The sequence below is a fragment of the Coffea arabica genome, chromosome 7e, assembly GCF_036785885.1.
Source record: "Coffea arabica cultivar ET-39 chromosome 7e, Coffea Arabica ET-39 HiFi, whole genome shotgun sequence".
Classification (NCBI taxonomy): domain Eukaryota; kingdom Viridiplantae; phylum Streptophyta; class Magnoliopsida; order Gentianales; family Rubiaceae; genus Coffea; species Coffea arabica.
Window position 1 is genome coordinate 14694483 of NC_092323.1, and position 18360 is coordinate 14712842.

An 18360-nucleotide genomic window follows, 5' to 3' on the forward strand; every position below is an offset into this window, starting at 1 on the left:
TTAGACAATTACAATAAAATTAGGTAGTCGTTAGGGTAAATTTTAGATTTTGAGATGGTAAAAATGAAAGTTTAAAAAGTGACAAAAAAAAATGTTTACACCAAAACTTAAACTTTCTACTTTATGTATAGTATAGATAATTTGAGAAAAGAAAAATGAATAGTCACCATGATATTTAAGATATTTTCATCATGTCATCATGAACACCAACAATTCTGATGAAAATTACATTTTCTCTATATAAGTGTGTTTCGACTAAATACTTTTTTTTCATTTAATTAAAATCCAAACCCTTGAGTTCAAGTGAATTTATATCACATTTCACTTCGACATTAGAAAATTCTCATATCTCGTTTAGAATAATTTGCGCAAAAGGAATAATTGGATGTTTCATTTCTCAAGAGCAAAATCTTTTATCATCTATTGTAGATATTCTTATTGATTTTCTTTTAAAATTAAAACAGAAAATAAATATATTTTTCATACAATGAGGAGAAAAACTGTACCTTAGCATGTATATACGTATAGGTATGGCATTTTACAAAAAAAAAAAATTTTTTGTTTTTAAAGTCAATACTAATTTGTAGAAATTCAATTTAAATATGTATTTGTAGGGTCTTAATAGGTAACTAACATCCTCATATTGTATGTTAAATAGTACATTAATTTGGTCCAACGGTTAAACCATCCCCTCGCAGCTCCTTTTCTTTCCGGTCAATCAAAAGAGGCAAGTTTGAAAACCTTGCTTAAACCCACTCCACTGTATGATGCAAAGCCCCAGCTCCATTGATTCCCAAATGGCTTCTTCCTCTGTCACCAATTTCTTTCCTTATATACACTCAAATTTCTGTAGGATTCCAAGAATTGGTTACCCCACTTCACAAATTTCACCTAGACCACTACTCTCACTCACCCCAACCCATTCAAGGAAATCACCCTGTTTTCGCCTCAAAACAGGCATTTCACCAAAACCCATCTCAAATGTTCCACTAAAAACCTTACCTTTACCAATCCAGAAGAATGCTTCAAGAATTTTCACTGAAAAGATTGTGACTGTACTGCTTGGATCATTTATTTTCATGGGTAGCTTAAGAGCTAGGCCTGTTGTGGCACTACCAAATGTTCAAGAAAGTAGTAAAAGTGAAACTTTTGAGGAAAAAGGAGAGGCTCGGATTGGGGAAGGTGAGGAGGATGAAGAGATGTATCTAAAGTTATTGGAGCAAAATCCAAGAGATGTTGAGTCTTTAAAGATAGTTGTGAATGTGAAGATGAAGAAAGGGAAGACGAAAGGGGCTGTAGAGTATGTTGAAAGGTTAATAAAGGTTCAGCCTAATGAAATGGAATGGAGGCTTTTGCAGGCTCTTTGTTATGAGAGGATGGGTCAGTTTAGTATGGCCAGGAGGTTGTTCAAGGATATTTTGAAGCAGAGGCCTCTTTTGCTCAGAGCTTTGCACGTATGATTTTTCTTACCTTTTTGTTTTTTTTTAATGTTCTGCTTCTTCTCTTTTGGAGATTTTCAAATGCTTTGGCTTAAAATTTGTAGCTATTAAGGCATGTATGGATATACATGTATTCTTTGCAGTTTAAATGTTTGTTATGCTCGGTTACTGAGTTTCTTGTTGGTGACATGCCTTGAAACATCTTTATCCTAAAGCTATTGTGTGCATCTGGATTATGCCCTCAGTTTATAAACTTGTACTTATCTAGAATGAGGCGACTTTAGGTCCCTTGAAACTTCAGACTTGGATGTGTCTGGCTATTGGGTTTTGCCGTCCTTTTAAATCCCAGGGGCCCCAATACCACTCTAATGTACCAAATTGTGAAAGAACAAAGGGTATTTACTGTGCTAATGGCTAGAAAGAGTACAAGTTTTACATATTTATAAGCACTATGGCAGCTAAGGGGATATTAGTGCTTAAGGACTTGTTTTTGTTTAGGATACTGTGGGAGACATGAAAGCTTATCTTATTTAGAGCTTTTTTCTGGAGTCTTCCTATTTCTCATAATCATGCTACTACCACTGTTACCTTATGTTCCCCAAGCAGCTTCTGTGAAGTTTCGAAAAACTGGAATGATTGATCAAGAGATGACAGAAAGACTCATAATAGTGATATGTGGTTTACTGGGAAAAGAGGAAAAGTATCTCGAATGGCCTTATCAAGAGTCCATTTTGTCAGATCACTTCCCATGCTAAAAACCTGTATTATGAAGTTTGAAGGAGCTCTTGGGTTTCTTGTTTCTTCTTGTTCTAGCAGTTCTTCTTGTGCCTTTTATCTTAGGGCTTTGGAAATGGTGTAATATTTGTATGGTGTAAAAGAATTCATTTTTTTCATTCTTCTGCAATTTGTTAGAATTTTATCCTTACAGTTGTGCATTTCATTTTTCCAGTTTGACAAGTCCGTGCTATGCATTATTGTTTATCTATTTCACAAGCTTTTGTCATTTCTGGCCTCCCCTCTAATGGACTTATTGGGTGCTCAAAAATGTAGAGACCTCAGTTCCTTTGGATGACGAAACAATCGCCCAATGTAACATAGTGTTGGTATATATGTCACATCTTTAGAGTTTAGACCATCGTGGGGTTAATAATTGTTTCTGTTTTGCATGCAAGTACTTAAATGTATATGATGTTATTACAGTCTGGTTTAGCACTTTTCCATTATAAGTAATAGGCATTTTGAATTATTCTCTCTAAACCAGCAACTGTCATATTCCCCCCTTGTTTCTGTCATATTTTCTTTTTCAACACATTGGTACCTTGCTTTCTCAGGAAAGTGGTAATTAAGCTTCTAACAAGTTGATGACAGAAACTCTTGCACAGTTTCTTTTAAGAGTAGCAAATCTGATGAATGGTGGCTCATTAGTAAAAAATATTTCTTAGGACAGACTGCATTTGTCAAACCAAAATAGTTCTGCTGGGTTAGGATTTTTTGTATCTGGCTCAAATATTAAGTTGTGGTTTTCTCTTGCTTTAGGGTTTAGCAATGGTGATGCACAAGAATCATGAAGGACCAGCTGTCTTTGAGATGCTGGACAGGGCTCTGGAATTGGCTCGTTCTGAGAAAAAAGTCAATGAGGAGAGGAACATAAGAATACTAACTGCACAGATGCATGTAGTAAAGGTATCCACTTGGACTTTCTTATACAAGAATTTGAAGCTGTTCAAAAATTAGGATCTAAATCTAATCAAGGAATAATGATGCATTCATGTTCTGGGTCATTATGCTGTGTATACATTCTTTAAAATGTATATCCACTTTAAGATCAGAACAATCATGTTTCAGGAAATAGCTAAAATCTACAACCAGAAAGAGAAAGTGTGTTTTTTTTTGGGGGGGGGGGGGGAATCTACGTGATGCCCTTGTGATCAAAAGTCTAACATCTAATATGTTTTACTTCTGCAGGGGGAATTAGAGGAGGCCTTGGAAAAGTTTCAAGCTCTTATTAATGAGAACCCAAGTGATTTTCGCCCTTATCTTTGCCAAGTAAGTGTTTTTGTTTTTGGATTTTTTTCTATTTTGCTTTTTTGGCATTTCATCCTTTCACCTCTGCTTGATGAAACTTTCCCCTCCAATTATGTTTCAGAAAGGATATGAAAAGTTTTTTTTTCCTTTTTTTTTTTTTTTTTTTCTATTTGGCTTTTTGGCTTTCATCCTTTCACTCCTGCTTGGTGAAACTTTGCCCACCAGTTATGTTTCAGAGGATATGAAAAGGACATGGTGCTAGTCTGCTATATGTATGACTGTAAATTCGCTTGTTTGACATTGTCAGTTTATAAAATTTTAGGAGCAAGCTGAAAGCTGCACAAAGTCACTCTTAAATAACAAAAAGCTACCGAGCCACAAGATTTATTTTTCAAATATTAGGTTCATGAGGGTGTTTTAAACTTTGGACTTTGGCATCTAAATGGACAAGGAAAAACATCAAGAAATTCTGGAGATGACATTGCTAGCTATTTATTAGTCTACCCTGAAACTACATAAAAGACAAGGAAAGAAACATCACATATTTGATTTTTTTAGGGAGGGTCAGGAGCAACAGGGAAGATTAATGATTTGGACTTTGGACATTACTTTGATGGGAAAAGTAAGGTGAATGGAACTAGGAATGCCATTCTCTTTTGTCCTTCCTAGAAATGAGTTAAAAAGGAGTAGGAGCATGGCTTCCCTAGGTGAAGTACTAATACATTGCTCTTCTTTTCTCCTCTTCCTGCTCTTTACCAAGCATAGCCTAAGTGGCACCCCTGGCTAGGTCCTAGAAGGAGAGACAACTGCAATTTAGCTATTGGCTTGGCTTACTAAAGTAGTTTTAAGACAGTGAAACAAATGTTGCACTTGCCAGATGTAGGAAATTATCGATCCCTTGGATACGTCTATGTGATTGTGTAGGTCTGTAGGATAAGCTCATGCTGAACACAACAACAAAGATCAACTTACCTCTCAGCATAAGCGCATGAGGCTCCTATCTTTACTAGATTTGTGCTTTTGATCTCTAATCTTCTCAATATAACTAAAGGCATATTGCTAAGAAGAAGGCAGTGGGATGGCTAGAATCCAGCACTAGGAGATTGGCCATCTTAAAGGGCAAAGGCCAATTGAAGTAGGTTTGTCTTGTGTATAAACTCATGTCTAATCTTTTGGGAAGCTAAATGTCACAAACATGTATTGAAAAAGGCTGTGTCGAACAGGACATTAGCTTCACATTATTTTGGTTCAGTGCTTTTGTGAATTTGGGTTTTTTTTTTTTTGGGGGGCGTGGGGGGGGGGGTGTGTGTTGGGGTGGGTTGGTTCATGAGCACCATATGTCACGAGTTTGTTGACCATTTCCCTTGGCTGTTCTGGCAGGGTATAGTTTACAGCCTGCTTGACAAAGAGAAGGAAGCTCTAGAACAGTTTGAGATATATCAAAGTCTTGTACCTGAAGAATTTCCACAGAAAAAGTTCCTTGATGATGTGATTTTGTCAGCCAGAACAGAATCAAAGCAACAGCTTGGGAAGGAGTTGCAAAGCTGAATTATCATGGCAGACATGGCATTTGCAACTCTATCTTTCATACTAACCACTTACCAACTACTTGAATCTCAGCCAGCCGTAGCAAACCAGTTTTACAACATAATTGTACATGAAGGCGTGTACCTTGATGTTTCTGCCATGATTCTTAATGGATGAATCCAGCTTTTAGGTGCAATATTTTGTGATTCTTACAATTTTTTGTGATAAAAAAGGTTCATCGGGGTAACATGTCAAAATGAACAATTAATTAGTCACATTTGTTGATTTTCACTTTGATCAAGTCAGATTCACATGAAACTTTGTCTCCTTTTTCCTTCAAGACCATATGTATAACAAGAAAACCATATGAATTTGTTGGTTCTATGGTTTATACATCTCTTATAATGACAATAAATACATACCATATGTAATTTTGTCTATACTTATTTGATAAAAAATTGACACGTCTATATTATAACTCCTATCTCCAAGTAATCATTATGTAAATGTGAATGTAAATTTTGTTCTAAATTTTATACAATTACCAAGCCAAAAACTTATCCAAGTGACTAGTATAATTAATTTCATGAAAAAAATCATTGGCAGGCAACTACACCACAAGTATGCCTTATACACCATTTGTCTTAGTTTGTCTTAGTAATGTAGTATTTTTTTGGCCAAGTTTGTCTTCTTGGGTCCACTAATCCAGCACTTTCCAGCATTACCTACATTTGCCTAAACATTAGAAGATCACGATTCCAAAGTCCAAAACTCAAGTGCTCAACCCAAAATTTTCTAAGCTAAACTAACCGCTGGACCAACTACCAAAACCACCATGATTCTCAATCTTCATCTGGCGCCATTTGCAACGGTCATTCTCAACCGCCGGCCAACTTTCACCGGATTCAAGACTCCGTTCATCCAGCTTCGGCAATCCCCCCTTCAGTTCAGCTGGGAAAGAGCAAGCATCATCTCATTCTTCCCTGCTCCTCTAAACACTAGCAATACTGATAATTTCAAAGCTACTTCTACTGCAGAAGAAGAAGAAGAAGATGAAGAAGCTGTGAAAACAACGGAGCCAAGTGCTACTCCGGTGAGAATAGTGGCACTGGTCGGAGAAAACAGCGTCAGCCCTCTCAAGTCCTCGCCTTGGTTGGACGTCATGCTTCATACTGTGAGTTATATTTCTTTCTTTAAAGAGTTATCCATTGCTTTGAAATTGAAAAGAATCAAAGAATCGAGAACTGAATTTAAGGGCTATTTTAGATATTGTTTTGTTTTCTGGAATTTTTGGTGAAATGCATGTTCCTTGTGTCTGTTAAAAAACTATTCTTTTAGTGATGAATTATATCAACAGAAAAAGAAAACGTGAATTTGTCTTGAATTTTTTGACCATGAGAAATGATATTCTCTTCGAATTGTGAACTTTGAATATCTGAATGTTAGGCTTATTAGGCTCGTCTAGAGGTTGAAAGAGCTGGCTATGAAAAAGGCATAAAAATGTTGAAATTTTGGTTATGCAAATTATTCGGCTATCTTTCACCTTTGTATTTGATTGTGTTATGGGACTTCCATTTTTTGAGTTTAAGAGTATCAACAATCCTTGAAAGCACAGTTTTCTGACTTTTGACTTGTGTGGTTTAAGGTGTTTATAACATAGCTTGAACTACCTAGTTGAGCTGCTATTTCCATAATCTGTTTTGGAAATGCACTTCTTAGCCTTGATCTCGAGATTCTCTGTTGAAAACTCATGGAATCTTCGGCGTTTATAGAGTTGTTTCTGGAATGTATAATTGTCAAATTCCATTGAGTTTTTGCAAATGCTTCCAAATCCAATCTAGTCAAAAAATGTTTTTCATGCTTACAACACATTCTTAACCCTTTTTTAGGTTTTCTTTCTTCTCACATCAATCTCAGTTAGGAGACGAAGAAGTGCAATGCAAGAATATAGGCTAATGAACTGGGACAATGAGATTCTTCAAGTAATAATGCTTCATTCAGCTTATGTTTTTGACTTTTATGTATCCTTTCATGCCTATGCCATGAGATATTATTTTGTTCTAGAGACAAGCTATTGACTTAATTAGCCTTCTCTATATATGAGCAGACGTAGTAGTGGTCAACTTATCATGTTGCATTTTCTCCTTTTACCATGATTTTCTGGTACTATGACAATCGAAGCTTTATTCCTGTGTCGACGGTGTGTATTTGACATAAATGAGAGAGCCTTGACTCTATCATATCCTCCAGAAACTTGTGGTTCCTTGTCTCACAGTTGTAGACCTTTTCACTTATTTCTCTTCGACAGGCCAGAAGATTAAAATGGGTTGATGAAGCGTATGATATGCTGGTATTTAGTGACGGACTCCTCAAATCAACTGATAAAACCAAGGAAAATCTTCATTTGGGATTAAGGAATGCAGATATTTTACTGATTGTTGCTGTCACTAATCAAGAATCCATTGAATGGGTTCAAGCAAATAGTGTAAATGTTCCAAGCATCTTATGCTTTGAGTCCTCTCCAACGTTGAGGAACAAACTTGGAGGATCAATTGTAGAAACAAAATCCAATGGCTATATATTCAGTAAATTGACAGCAATTTCCCAATCAAAAAGAAAAACTGAATCAACCAAAATAGTCCAAAGTGTATCTGAGGCTTGGGACAGGCATAATTCGGATGATATCAGGTTCTGTTTGTTAGTTGTAATTAATGCTTGCATAAGACCGGTCCCAATATTGAAGAATCTAAGGGCAAAAGGTTTTTCCACCTTAAACTGCATGGTGAAAAATTGTGGCCCTCAGATACTAAACTGTTTATTGGATCCCAACTGCAGAAAAGCTCTCCAATGCTTGAATAAGTGCAGTCCTGTGGACCAGGTATGCAACTATAGATGTATTGCTTCATATGAGAGTCCATGTCTAGAAGAATTTTCTCTCTGCGTGTTGCAGAAGAACAACTGTTTGGAATTGGATGCCAAGATCCCTGAAAAACCTTCTGTGCCTCCAATGATAAAGTTCCGAGGGGACAATCTATCTCATGAAACAGCTGAGGATCTTTTTGTCGGTTGGTTGGGGAAATTGGACTGGAGTTGGCGAGTCATAGCAGGACAGAACCCAGCCTATGATCAGTTTCCATGCCAGTACCAACTGTTTTATAGAGGAAAGGCTAAAGGATCATTCTGGTATGAGCCAATATTTCAAGTAAGGACACTTGAGGGGAATTTGGTCTGGAGAAGGCGAAAATACCGAGTTAGAAGAGGAAAGGTTCCAGCAACATTTCACTTCAGTGTCTTGGACAATGGAGTGGTTTCAAATGAGTTCTGGACAATCGTGGACGTCTCTGATGATTTTAGCTGGGGTTTATTCCATTACCATGGAGCTGCTCGAGTTGCAGGACAATCATATACTGGTGCCGTCCTTGTTAGCCCGGATGGCATGTATCCAGATGAGACACAGAGACAAAGGCTGTTTTCAGCATTAGATAGATGTGATATCAAAGAATGGGAGCTCTTCAATGTGGATAATTTGTCATGCCCAAATCCTCCTTTAGGCCTTCCAGAGGGTTCAAGACTGCATAGTAAGATTGAACCTGAAGACATGAAAGCATAATCAGTTGAGAGATTTGGTATTGAGGATTGCTAAACTAAACTGGTCATTAGACATAGTCATTGAGCTAATTGCCAAGGGGAGTTGATTCGGTGAAAAACATGCACCAAGATGAATTTTGTCCTTGGGGAAAATTGATGGTCAAATATGACCATTTGATGTATCAAAATAGATGTAACATGATCTGATTCAATCCAGAATAAAGTGAGTTTCTCATAGTCTAAGCTAAAGGATCCATTTCCATGATCTAAAAAAGGCAGTTTAATTTTATCCGTTTACTTGCAAATATGTGCTTCAGCTGGAAATCATCTCTGGCTATGTATAGAACGAAGGTGTTGACGTCAAAAGGAAAGATGCACCAGCCGGGAATCGAACCCGGGTCTGTACCGTGGCAGGGTACTATTTTACCACTAGACCACTGGTGCTGATTGCTTGGGTGTGTTAAATTTTTATATTTTATATCTAAAGCCAGTCCTTATTATCCAGTAAGAAAATTTATTTAAAATTCCTTTTATACTTTTTTTCTTTTAAAAAAACTAACCACTGCATGGGAGAAAGGAAAAAAAAAAAAAAAAAGAGTTCCAAATAAACTCTAATTTGTACATCCCTCAAGAATGTATAGGAATCTCTCTACAGTTAAGAAAAAATGCATATTTCAAATGGATGAATGACCAGTTTTTTACATAGAACAAGTGGTACTTGTTTCATCCGTCACTTACTAATATCCTTGCTCGAATAGCATTCAAGACAGGTACAAGAATCTTTATATGGATAATAAATGTTTAAAAGTTCAGAAATAAGTTTTCTGTTGGATTGGCAAGGCTACATGCATAAGCAAAACCGGCTACAGCCCATAGATTAAGCATCTTTCTTCAAGTTTTCAATTGTCTTCTTGACGGGCAAAAAGTTTTCAAGTTTTAGTTCAGTGCATGAACTGATTCTTCAATTTGCTTTGGTAGGCTTTGCTTAGTGGAACAAGGACAGGCCTTCAATAACAAAGGCAATTAGGATGAAACAACATGCAATTCATCTGCCCATAATTAGTGCAGTTAATCAAGAAAATCCACTTTGAGACATCTCAACCTGCTGCGATGATATGTTTGATTCTTGACCTGGAAAACATGTGGATCTAGTTCCAGACACTTGCCACAGGGGCACAGGGCTAATACTAATATCCAATCCAACTGGTGGCCTTAAATAGCCAAAGTCCCCCAACTGAGTTCCTCATAGAGAAACTTCATGCATCGGTCGAAACTGAAGGGCATTCAGGTTTCTTCACATCATAGATCTTGACAAGAAAAGTTCATGAAAATTTGAACAGATAAGATCCATCTTCTAACAACATGAGCATAATGGGTCATAATGGGCATATTAACAGAAATTGTGTAGGAGGAAATCAAGGCCAAACAAATACAGGATAAGGGTCAAAGGGGCATGTCTTAACTCACCCCACCATATCTAATCAAATTAGTAGCAGACCACAATTTCACAATACGCGTAAAACAACAATTAACCTCTTCAAGACAACACCAGCACTAAGTTACAGTACAAGTTGAAGTCCCTGGCATCATGGCCTGCACCAAACTACATAACGTATCAGATTTACGATAAAAGACTTGATTATGAATTACAAGAATGAAAGTGAAACATATCCTTGATCTAATCACAAGGCTCATCTTTCCAGCAAAATTTCAGAAAGAAACAAATGGAGTTGCTCCCAAGTGAAAGATGATATGCAACTGCATCTGTTAATGGGAGATGAATAACTTGTCCTTCGAGGCAAGGCCAATCTTATATGCCACCCTTCTCGTGCATACTTCGGAAAAGTAGTCTACAATCAATCTAATCAGCCGCATTGAAAGAAAAATCAACAATATACTATTTGCATATTACCACCAGAATCAACACACCTACGGTAACACAAAAATGGCCACACTAATTGGTCGTAAGAACTGACCTCATGAACACCATTCTCTGGCATTCTGGAACATTTGCAACCATGGGCTGGGCCCCTTCTTGTCCATACTCCAGTGCTTTGGATACCAGGGGAACTGCCACATCAAAAAACAGCGCTCTGGATGAGGCATCATGGCGAGATGCCTCCCATCTGGAGAGCAAATTGCTGCAACACCCAGGGGCGACCCATTCAGATTGAAAGGGTACACTTCTGTCGGCTTCCCATCATCATCACAATACCTCACTGGGGCCAACTTTGAGTTGAGAACAGAGTTCCACACACCTTCATCAGGGAAAAAAGCTCTTCCCTCACCATGAGCAGCCCATACACCCAATGTGCTACCCTCCATTCCTTTAAACATTATAGCAGGTGATTCTTCTATCCTCACACTTGTGAAGCGACACTCAAACCTCCCAGACTCATTGTGGATGAACCTTGGCTGTGAAGGGTCCCCATTAACACCCATAACACCTCCAACCCTGGGGCCAGGGACCCAGCCCAACAAAGCCATAAGCTGGCAGCCATTGCAAACTCCAAGACTGAAGGTGTCTGGTCGTTCATAGAACTCTTGAAATTGATCCAAAAGAGGCCTATTAAATCGAATAGATGCAGCCCAACCCTTTGCTGAATCAAGGACATCAGCATAACTAAAACCTCCAACGAACACAATCCCCCTGAAAGGGTGCAAAGAGATGGTTCCACTAAGGAGGTCGGACATTGTAATATCCCACGGTTCAAAGCCAGCAGCATAAAATGCAGCAGCCATTTCTCTGTCCCCATTGCTGCCTTCCTCTCTTATAACTGCTACCTTTGGTTTTGAAATGGCAGTCATATATTTCTCATCAGTATATGTAGGAGTGAATGACAAGTCCCAGGAAGGTACCTGGCGATATTTCAGGCCATCTTTCTCTGATTCTACACAGGAAGCCAATCTTTGAAACTTTTCAAGTTGAAAGCTGGTTTCTTCCCATATATCCCTCAGTGCTGAAGTTTCTTCATTCAAAAAAGTAACTCCATCAATCCTCACATCAACCACCGGTGACACAGTTACACTTCCAATAATCCCAGCAGAAATGCCTACATCAGATAGCTTTGCCATTACCATGTCCAAATGTTTCTTGCTGACCTCAAGGAGTAGTCCAAGCTCTTCTGCAAATAGTGTTTTGAACGGACTACCCTCCACCGAAGTCAAGTCCAAGGAAATTCCACAGTTCCCAGCAAATGCCATCTCAAGGGCACTTACAATCAACCCTCCATCGCTGATATCATGACCAGCAGAGATCAAATCCTCACTAAGAAGCTCCTGAACCCTATTGAATACTGTTTTGAGGTAAGGAACATCGTCAAGGTCAGGACACTCATTCCCAACCTGATCAAAAACTTGAGCAAGAGCAGATCCGCCTAGACGCCGCTTCCCCTTTGCCAAGTCGATGTGAAGCAGTATGCCATTGTCTCCGAGTTTTAAATCTGGGGTCACTGTTTTTGTTATGTCTGGACAAGTTACATAGGTGCTGATTACAAGATTTCCAGGAGCCTTGACAACTTCCCCTGATGCATGGGCTGCCATTGAGAGACTATCTTTTCCCCCATCAATTGCAATACCAAGTTCAATCATTGCCTCTGAAAGAGCCAAGGCAGCATCATACATTGCTGCTCCTTCCCCATCCATTTTAGCAGCATACATCCAATTTCCACTTGCTTTGACATCAGCGAGGGAAGTGACCTTTGCCCAAACTAGATTAGTAAGTGCTTCTCCAACTGCCAGTCGTGCCATTGCCTTTGGATCCAAAAGCCCTTTGATTGGTTGCTCCCCAATGGAGCATGCACCTCCTGTCAAGTCAGTGTAGCTTTGAGCAATAACAGCAACATCAGAAAGTGTAATTTGCAGGGGACCTACAGTTTGCTGCTGTGCCACAAGACCTGTGACACACCTATCAACTTTCGTAGTCAAGAATCGTTTCGAACATACCGAGGGCAGCCTTAACACTCTCTTCAGAGAATCCTTTAAGGTTATCCCTGGTGCAATATCAATTGGCTCGCGCACATTAACTGTGTGATGGAACTCAAAGGTTTTCTGTGGCATATCACCAAGCACTTTCTCAAGTTCAAGGTCCTCAGCTGGTGGTGGAGGCGGCAATCCCTTTGAAATGCATCTCTCAACAGCCAAACTGTCTATTAAGACAACACATCCCTCACCACTAATTGTTCCAATAACAGCCATAGAGACTCTTTCCCTTTCACAGATAGCCTGCAGCAGGCTGCGGCTTTCAGGCTTCACCAATATTGCATCTTGCTCCTGATACTCTGCACCCCAAATTTCCAAGACAGACATGGTGTTATCTCCAACTACAATTGCTCTTATATCAATTTTAGCACCCTTTGGATATATTATTTCCTTGACAACATTACAGTTTCCACCAGCACCCTGATCATGGATACTTATGATGGGGTTCTTCTCTCCCATCTCGATGCATGCGCGGACCACACGATATAACTTCTGAGCCATCTCTGCATCTCCACGTTGTACAGCATTAAAGTCAAGTTCAGCGTCATTCTGACCACTGACCATGCTGGATGCAGCACCCCCTCCCATTCCTATACGATATGCTGGGCCTCCAATCTTGACAACTAACATGCCAACTTCAGGCTCACCCTTTGTAACGTGGATGTGATCTATTTGTCCAATACCTCCGCTGAACATAATTGGTTTCAACCATTCACGCCTTTCCCCACTTGGGAGTCTCATTCCAAAAGTCCTTGTGTAACCTTGAATTAAGGGTTCCCCAAATTTGTTCCCATAGTCTGATGCACCATTACTAGCATCAATGAGAATCTGCAATGGAGAAGCCAAGTTAAGTGGGTAAGTGAATGATGGATCTTCCCATGGGGCATATGACCCTTCAATATTGAGATTTCCAACACAGTATCCAGCAGTAGATGCGACAACAAAAGAACCCTTCCCAGTTGCATGGGTGTCCCTAATGCGTCCTCCAGCTCCAGTTTCAGCCCCGGGATATGGTGCCACAGCGCAAGGAAAATTATGGGTCTCAGCAGTAAACAAGATATCAAGGTCATGTTCGCTCATGTTTAAGGAGCATGTGGAACCAGGTTGAACTGGCCGCAACTGTTTCACGGGAAACCCTTGGATTGCACTAGAGTTATCCTTGAAGCCAATGACGGAATTGTTAGGGTTTGCCCGCAAAGTACTCTTGACAATCTGCATGAGAGTCCTGTCCATTGGTTTACCATCTATAACAATTTTCCCAGTAAAAAACCAATGTCTGCTGTGTTCGCTGTTGGACTGTGCAATATCAAACAGCTCAACATTGGTTGGGTTCCTCTTAATATCATGCCTGAAAAGCTTGGTGTAGTATTGTAGATCTTGTTCATCAAATGCCAAACCCATTTGCTCGTTGATTTCTTCCAGTGCCTTCCTTCCTTTCTCCATGACTGGTATATGTCTGACCTCCTCTGGAACTACATTTGTCTCAAAGGAAGTAAGCTTTTGTGCATAAACACATTCAGTCATCCGATCATGCACCATTGCAGCAAACTCAATAATTTGACCGTCCGGCAGAGAACCGCTACCAGGCTTAACATACAACAAGTACCTCCTCGATCGCTCCATTCTATTTATCTCTGTCAACCCACAAGCTCGGCAGATTGACACAGCATTTGCCGACCATGCTGTGGTAAAAGACAGCCTAGGTCCAACTTCAACTAAGATTGCATTAGAGCTATTCTTCACCTCTTTATCAAGAAAACTTTGAGCCCCCAGATTTTCAGGCTCATATGTTTCTCCTAACACCCATTGAAGCACTGAGAGCTTCTCACTAGAAAGCCTGGAATCGAGCCCGACATTGAAACAGTGCTCAGTTTTCAATCCAATTATTTGGTTTGATATTTTGGTCTGAATCGTTTTCAGAAGCTCACATGTGGCACTCTCTTGAATCAAAGGTACACGATAAAAATGAATAACCTTTTCGTGCCCTATCCCCTCAACCTCACTTCGTTTTTCATCAACTGAGCTACCCACATTTCCTGAAACCACAGCTCTAACCTTTACTGGCAAATGGGATCTTAACCTAATACCCTTGTCATAATTTTTTCTCAAATGACTCTTTCCTTGGACTGTACCCCAAAGCAATCGATTCGTCCACCTTGGTGGATGTTTAGGCAAGATTAATTTTTGCCTACACGAACCCTGTAATAGTGATCAGACAAAAACCGAAAAATAATCAATACCGTCCATTTTCCAAGTACTCTCGCATAATAAAATAAGTATTTCACTATTGGAAAAAGTAAAAAGAAAGAAATATGAAGAAAATGCATACGTGCAGAAACTCTGATGCTGTAATATCCCAAGCAGAAGCAGCCATGAACTCAATCTGCAACAAATGAGATAAATAAACATGCATAAGCAAAAGAATGCACAACTATTCAGCGGGGGCCAGGTAACAACCATCAAAAAACAAATCTTGTAACCATCAAAATTTTTATCAAACCTCTGTAAATAGTATAATAAAAAAACTAAAACATGGAAAAAGACTCATTTAAATTTTAAAAAAAAAAAAAAAAAAACCTCTACCAAAGGTTCCATCACAAACCAGCAAGTCAGACCAAAAAAATTATACCTTTCAGATTAAGAGACAAAGGCAGCTATTGTTGTACTTTGTAATGGCGGGTTCAAGAGGTGGCGATGGTGGCCACTGGATTTGCCGAGGGGTGGTGGCGGGAGGAGGCCAGTCTGGCCAGTGAGTTTGCCGCCGTTGAGGAGTGAATTTGCCGCCGAGAGACTTTCCAGCTGTTTATATGGCTAGGGCTTTAAGGACACTAGTGGAAAACTGCGGCTGGTGACGGACTTATTAATCATGTGCTACTAACGACTCTAACTAAAAACGGACAAGGATCCTTTTTCTAATATAATTCCAGCAAGTGACACAATTAAATAAAAGCAAGAGTTATATTATTCCTAAAATAATGGGATAATTTCAAAACCTCCCAGGAGGTTTCTGATAATTTCATTGAGTTCTCCTAAAGTTTGAAAAATTATACATATCTCCCTTATTATTTAAAATGGTAATTTTACCCTTTAAATATTTTAATGAAATTCCCTTATTTGGCATGCTTATACTTAGAATGAGTTTTAAAATTATTTTTTATTATTTTTCCTTCTTATTCTTTTTTTTAAAATTTTTATCCAATAAAACTATAGAACTACCACTATTACCTCTAGTTCTTATTATAACCAAATGTTGAACTAGTGATTTTTTTGACAAATTAATTTTATATGTAATCCAATATTTTGCTGATCTTTGTTTTCTATGTTTTAGTATTAAAATTAACAATAAATCAAAAAAATTGCCCAAAACTATTATTAAATTATGATAATCTCACTACTCGAAAAATTCATATATTCTAAATAAATTGTTTCAACATTTTCTATTCTATCTTATAAATCTAAATCCATAATAAAATACCATCAAAAATACCATATCATAGTAATAAAATTATTATTATAGTTGTTTATCAAATAGTAGATATGGACATGAAAAATTTGGCACCTTTGCCTTATAATTATACTAAATAATCTTATAATTGTATAAAAAATAAATTAAAACTCGTAATACAAGGGCTGATTCCTCCAATTATTGTTTGAAAAAAAAATTACCACGATAACGTTCTGATAGAGTTCTAGTATAAAACTATACCTGCTGAGCAAGCAAGAAAATTTTTTTTTTAATAAATGTTTGGCAACTGGGCTGGTTCAGCCGGCAGCCATTGGAATATCGGCCAAAAAGCTACCTGACTGTTAGGCCGACAACTTGCAGCTTCTTTTAAAAAAAAAAAAAAAAAAAAAACTTCAGCCCGGCAGCCATGATAAATTTCCAAAAAATCTGGCGGCCATCAAAAGTGAGAAAAAGGGTCTACATGGCCCCAATGTATAGCATACAACCGAATACAAATATTCATCCTTTTTTTTTGTGGGAAACTCAAATGCAGATGCAAATGCAGGTTGTAACATGTTAGTAGTGGGACAGAGTAGTACTGTGGCGGTCAGTAGCTTCTTCTTCTTTTTTTTTTTTTCTTTTTTTGGGTAATACTTGTCCCACTAATACTACTTATAGATTCTGAAAAAAATTTAAAAACCTTTTTGATTTTTATATTAAAAATTAAATGAAAAGGTTGTAGGAACAGGTGAAAATGCAGTGGGACGGAAGTGGAGAGGAAGGTGAGTGCATGCATGAGTGTGAGAGTCAGAAGACGAGAAGGAGGTCGGAGGTGGTGGAAAAAAGATAAAGGTAAGAATGGAGAGAGAGATATAAGGAGATTATATTGAACAAAAGAAGGGAAATGAGTATATTGGTGTAGCAGTAGACCAGTAGTAATGTATCTTCTCTCATTCTTCACGTCCCTCAGCACCCTTATCTTCTTCTCTCGTCACTCTTTTTTTTTTTTTCTTACCATTTCAAAGCTGCTGCTGCTGCTGCTGCTACTACTACTACTACTGCTGCTGATGAGGAAAATTCCACTCAAAAAAAGGCTGCCGGGCTAACTTGAAGTTTCAAAAAAAAAAAAACTGCAACCGGCCAGGCGTTTTTGAAATTTATCATGGCTAAGCCCGGCAGTCTTAAATTTTTTTTTTTTTTAAAAAGAGCTTTTTTGCAGATTTCCCAGTGACTGCTAGGTTGAACCAGCCCCGCTGCCAAAACATTTATTAAAGAAAAAAAAATTCTCTTGCTTGCCGGGCTGTGTCAGCCTTGCAGGCATAGTTTTGTACCAGAACTCTGTCAGAATGTTATTGTTGCGATTTTTTTTTTCGAACAATAATCAGAGGAATTAGCCTAATACAAGGACATTTAAAAAATTGACCAAATCAATATTATTTTAAGATTTTATTACTAAAACTATCAAATTAAGGGAGGTAAGTGTAATTTTTTAAACCTTATGAGAGCTCAATGAAATTGTTAGAAATCTCAGGGGAGGTTTCTGAAATTATCCTTAAAATAATTAATCACTCCTGGCTCCATAAGCAAATTAGAATCATTTCTAATTGATTAGCTGAAATTTCGAGCAAGGTTCACTTCAAATTCCGCAATGTCCACTTCAATGTCTGGACTTAACAATGGATTTTGGTTGCTTGGATGGTGGATTATTTACGCAAATTTATTTGCTTGTATCGTGAATAATTTGTTTAACTACTATTTTTTTATTTCATATATATCACATTAAGAAAATATTATAGTATTCTTTTTCAAATAATTATTTCAAATAATTTAATATCCAAACATAATGAAACTACAGCCTTGTTTTTGATTGATTATTTTATTTCAATTTGAAATAATCACACAATGAAATTATAGGTTTTGTTTTGATTGATTATTTTATTTTAATTTGGAATAACCACAGTGTTCTCATTTGGTTATATATTTTTTAATGACAAAAAAAGGATTAATATCACTTTACCCATTAAACTATATCACTACTATAATTTTTAGCCCATAATGTTATCTTTTAATTACTTTACCTCATAGGTAATTCAACTCAATATGTTAATAATTTTTGGACAAAAATGCCCTTTTATTTTATAGCATTACCATATTATTATTATCACTTTATCCTTTTAAATTATAGTAATACAATTGCTTTACTCCTTTACATTTTTTAGACATTTTACCCCATCGTTAATCTAACTGGCATGTTCAAAAAATTTTAAATGTATTTACCCTTTTTATATATAATTTAAAATTTTGGAATGGTTATTCTTCCTTTTTTTCACTCTAAGAGTTTCAAAAACATAAAAT

The 18360-nt window shown here is 37.7% G+C and overlaps 3 protein-coding genes and 1 non-coding gene across 6 annotated transcripts; 2 read left to right on the top strand and 2 right to left on the bottom strand.

The window, feature by feature from the left end:
- Positions 1-697: 697 nt before the first annotated feature.
- On the top strand, positions 698-5187 carry LOC140011090 (protein SLOW GREEN 1, chloroplastic-like). Its single transcript, XM_072059238.1, has 4 exons — positions 698-1454; positions 2976-3122; positions 3405-3485; positions 4845-5187. The coding sequence occupies exons 1-4, from the start codon at positions 765-767 to the stop codon at positions 5010-5012; spliced, it is 1086 nt and encodes a 361-aa protein (XP_071915339.1). The 5' UTR covers positions 698-764; the 3' UTR covers positions 5013-5187.
- A 220-nt stretch (positions 5188-5407) lies between these two features.
- LOC140011089 (uncharacterized) lies at positions 5408-8822 on the top strand. 2 transcript variants are annotated; one of them, XM_072059235.1, is made up of 3 exons: positions 5408-6165; positions 6881-6973; positions 7300-8822. In XM_072059235.1, exons 1-3 carry the CDS (start codon positions 5827-5829, stop codon positions 8599-8601), a joined length of 1734 nt encoding a protein of 577 aa, XP_071915336.1. In that variant the 5' UTR covers positions 5408-5826; the 3' UTR covers positions 8602-8822. The 2 variants fall into 2 exon arrangements, with proteins under 2 accessions (XP_071915336.1, XP_071915337.1); XM_072059236.1 differs by lacking the exon at positions 6881-6973.
- Positions 8823-8952: 130 nt separating this feature from the next.
- Positions 8953-9023, bottom strand: TRNAG-GCC (transfer RNA glycine (anticodon GCC)). Its single transcript has one exon. It is a non-coding gene; the product is annotated as a tRNA-Gly (tRNA).
- Positions 9024-10016: 993 nt separating this feature from the next.
- On the bottom strand, positions 10017-15440 carry LOC113700369 (probable phosphoribosylformylglycinamidine synthase, chloroplastic/mitochondrial). 2 transcript variants are annotated; one of them, XM_027220799.2, is made up of 4 exons: positions 15190-15440; positions 14890-14943; positions 10556-14759; positions 10017-10429 (listed from the first exon to the last, which is right to left on the bottom strand). In XM_027220799.2, the coding sequence occupies exons 2-3, from the start codon at positions 14932-14934 to the stop codon at positions 10557-10559; spliced, it is 4248 nt and encodes a 1415-aa protein (XP_027076600.1). In that variant the 5' UTR covers positions 14935-14943; positions 15190-15440; the 3' UTR covers positions 10017-10429; position 10556. The 2 variants fall into 2 exon arrangements, with proteins under 2 accessions (XP_027076600.1, XP_071914838.1); XM_072058737.1 differs by having other exon boundaries at positions 10017-10440; positions 15190-15436.
- Between the last annotated feature and the right edge of the window lie 2920 nt (positions 15441-18360).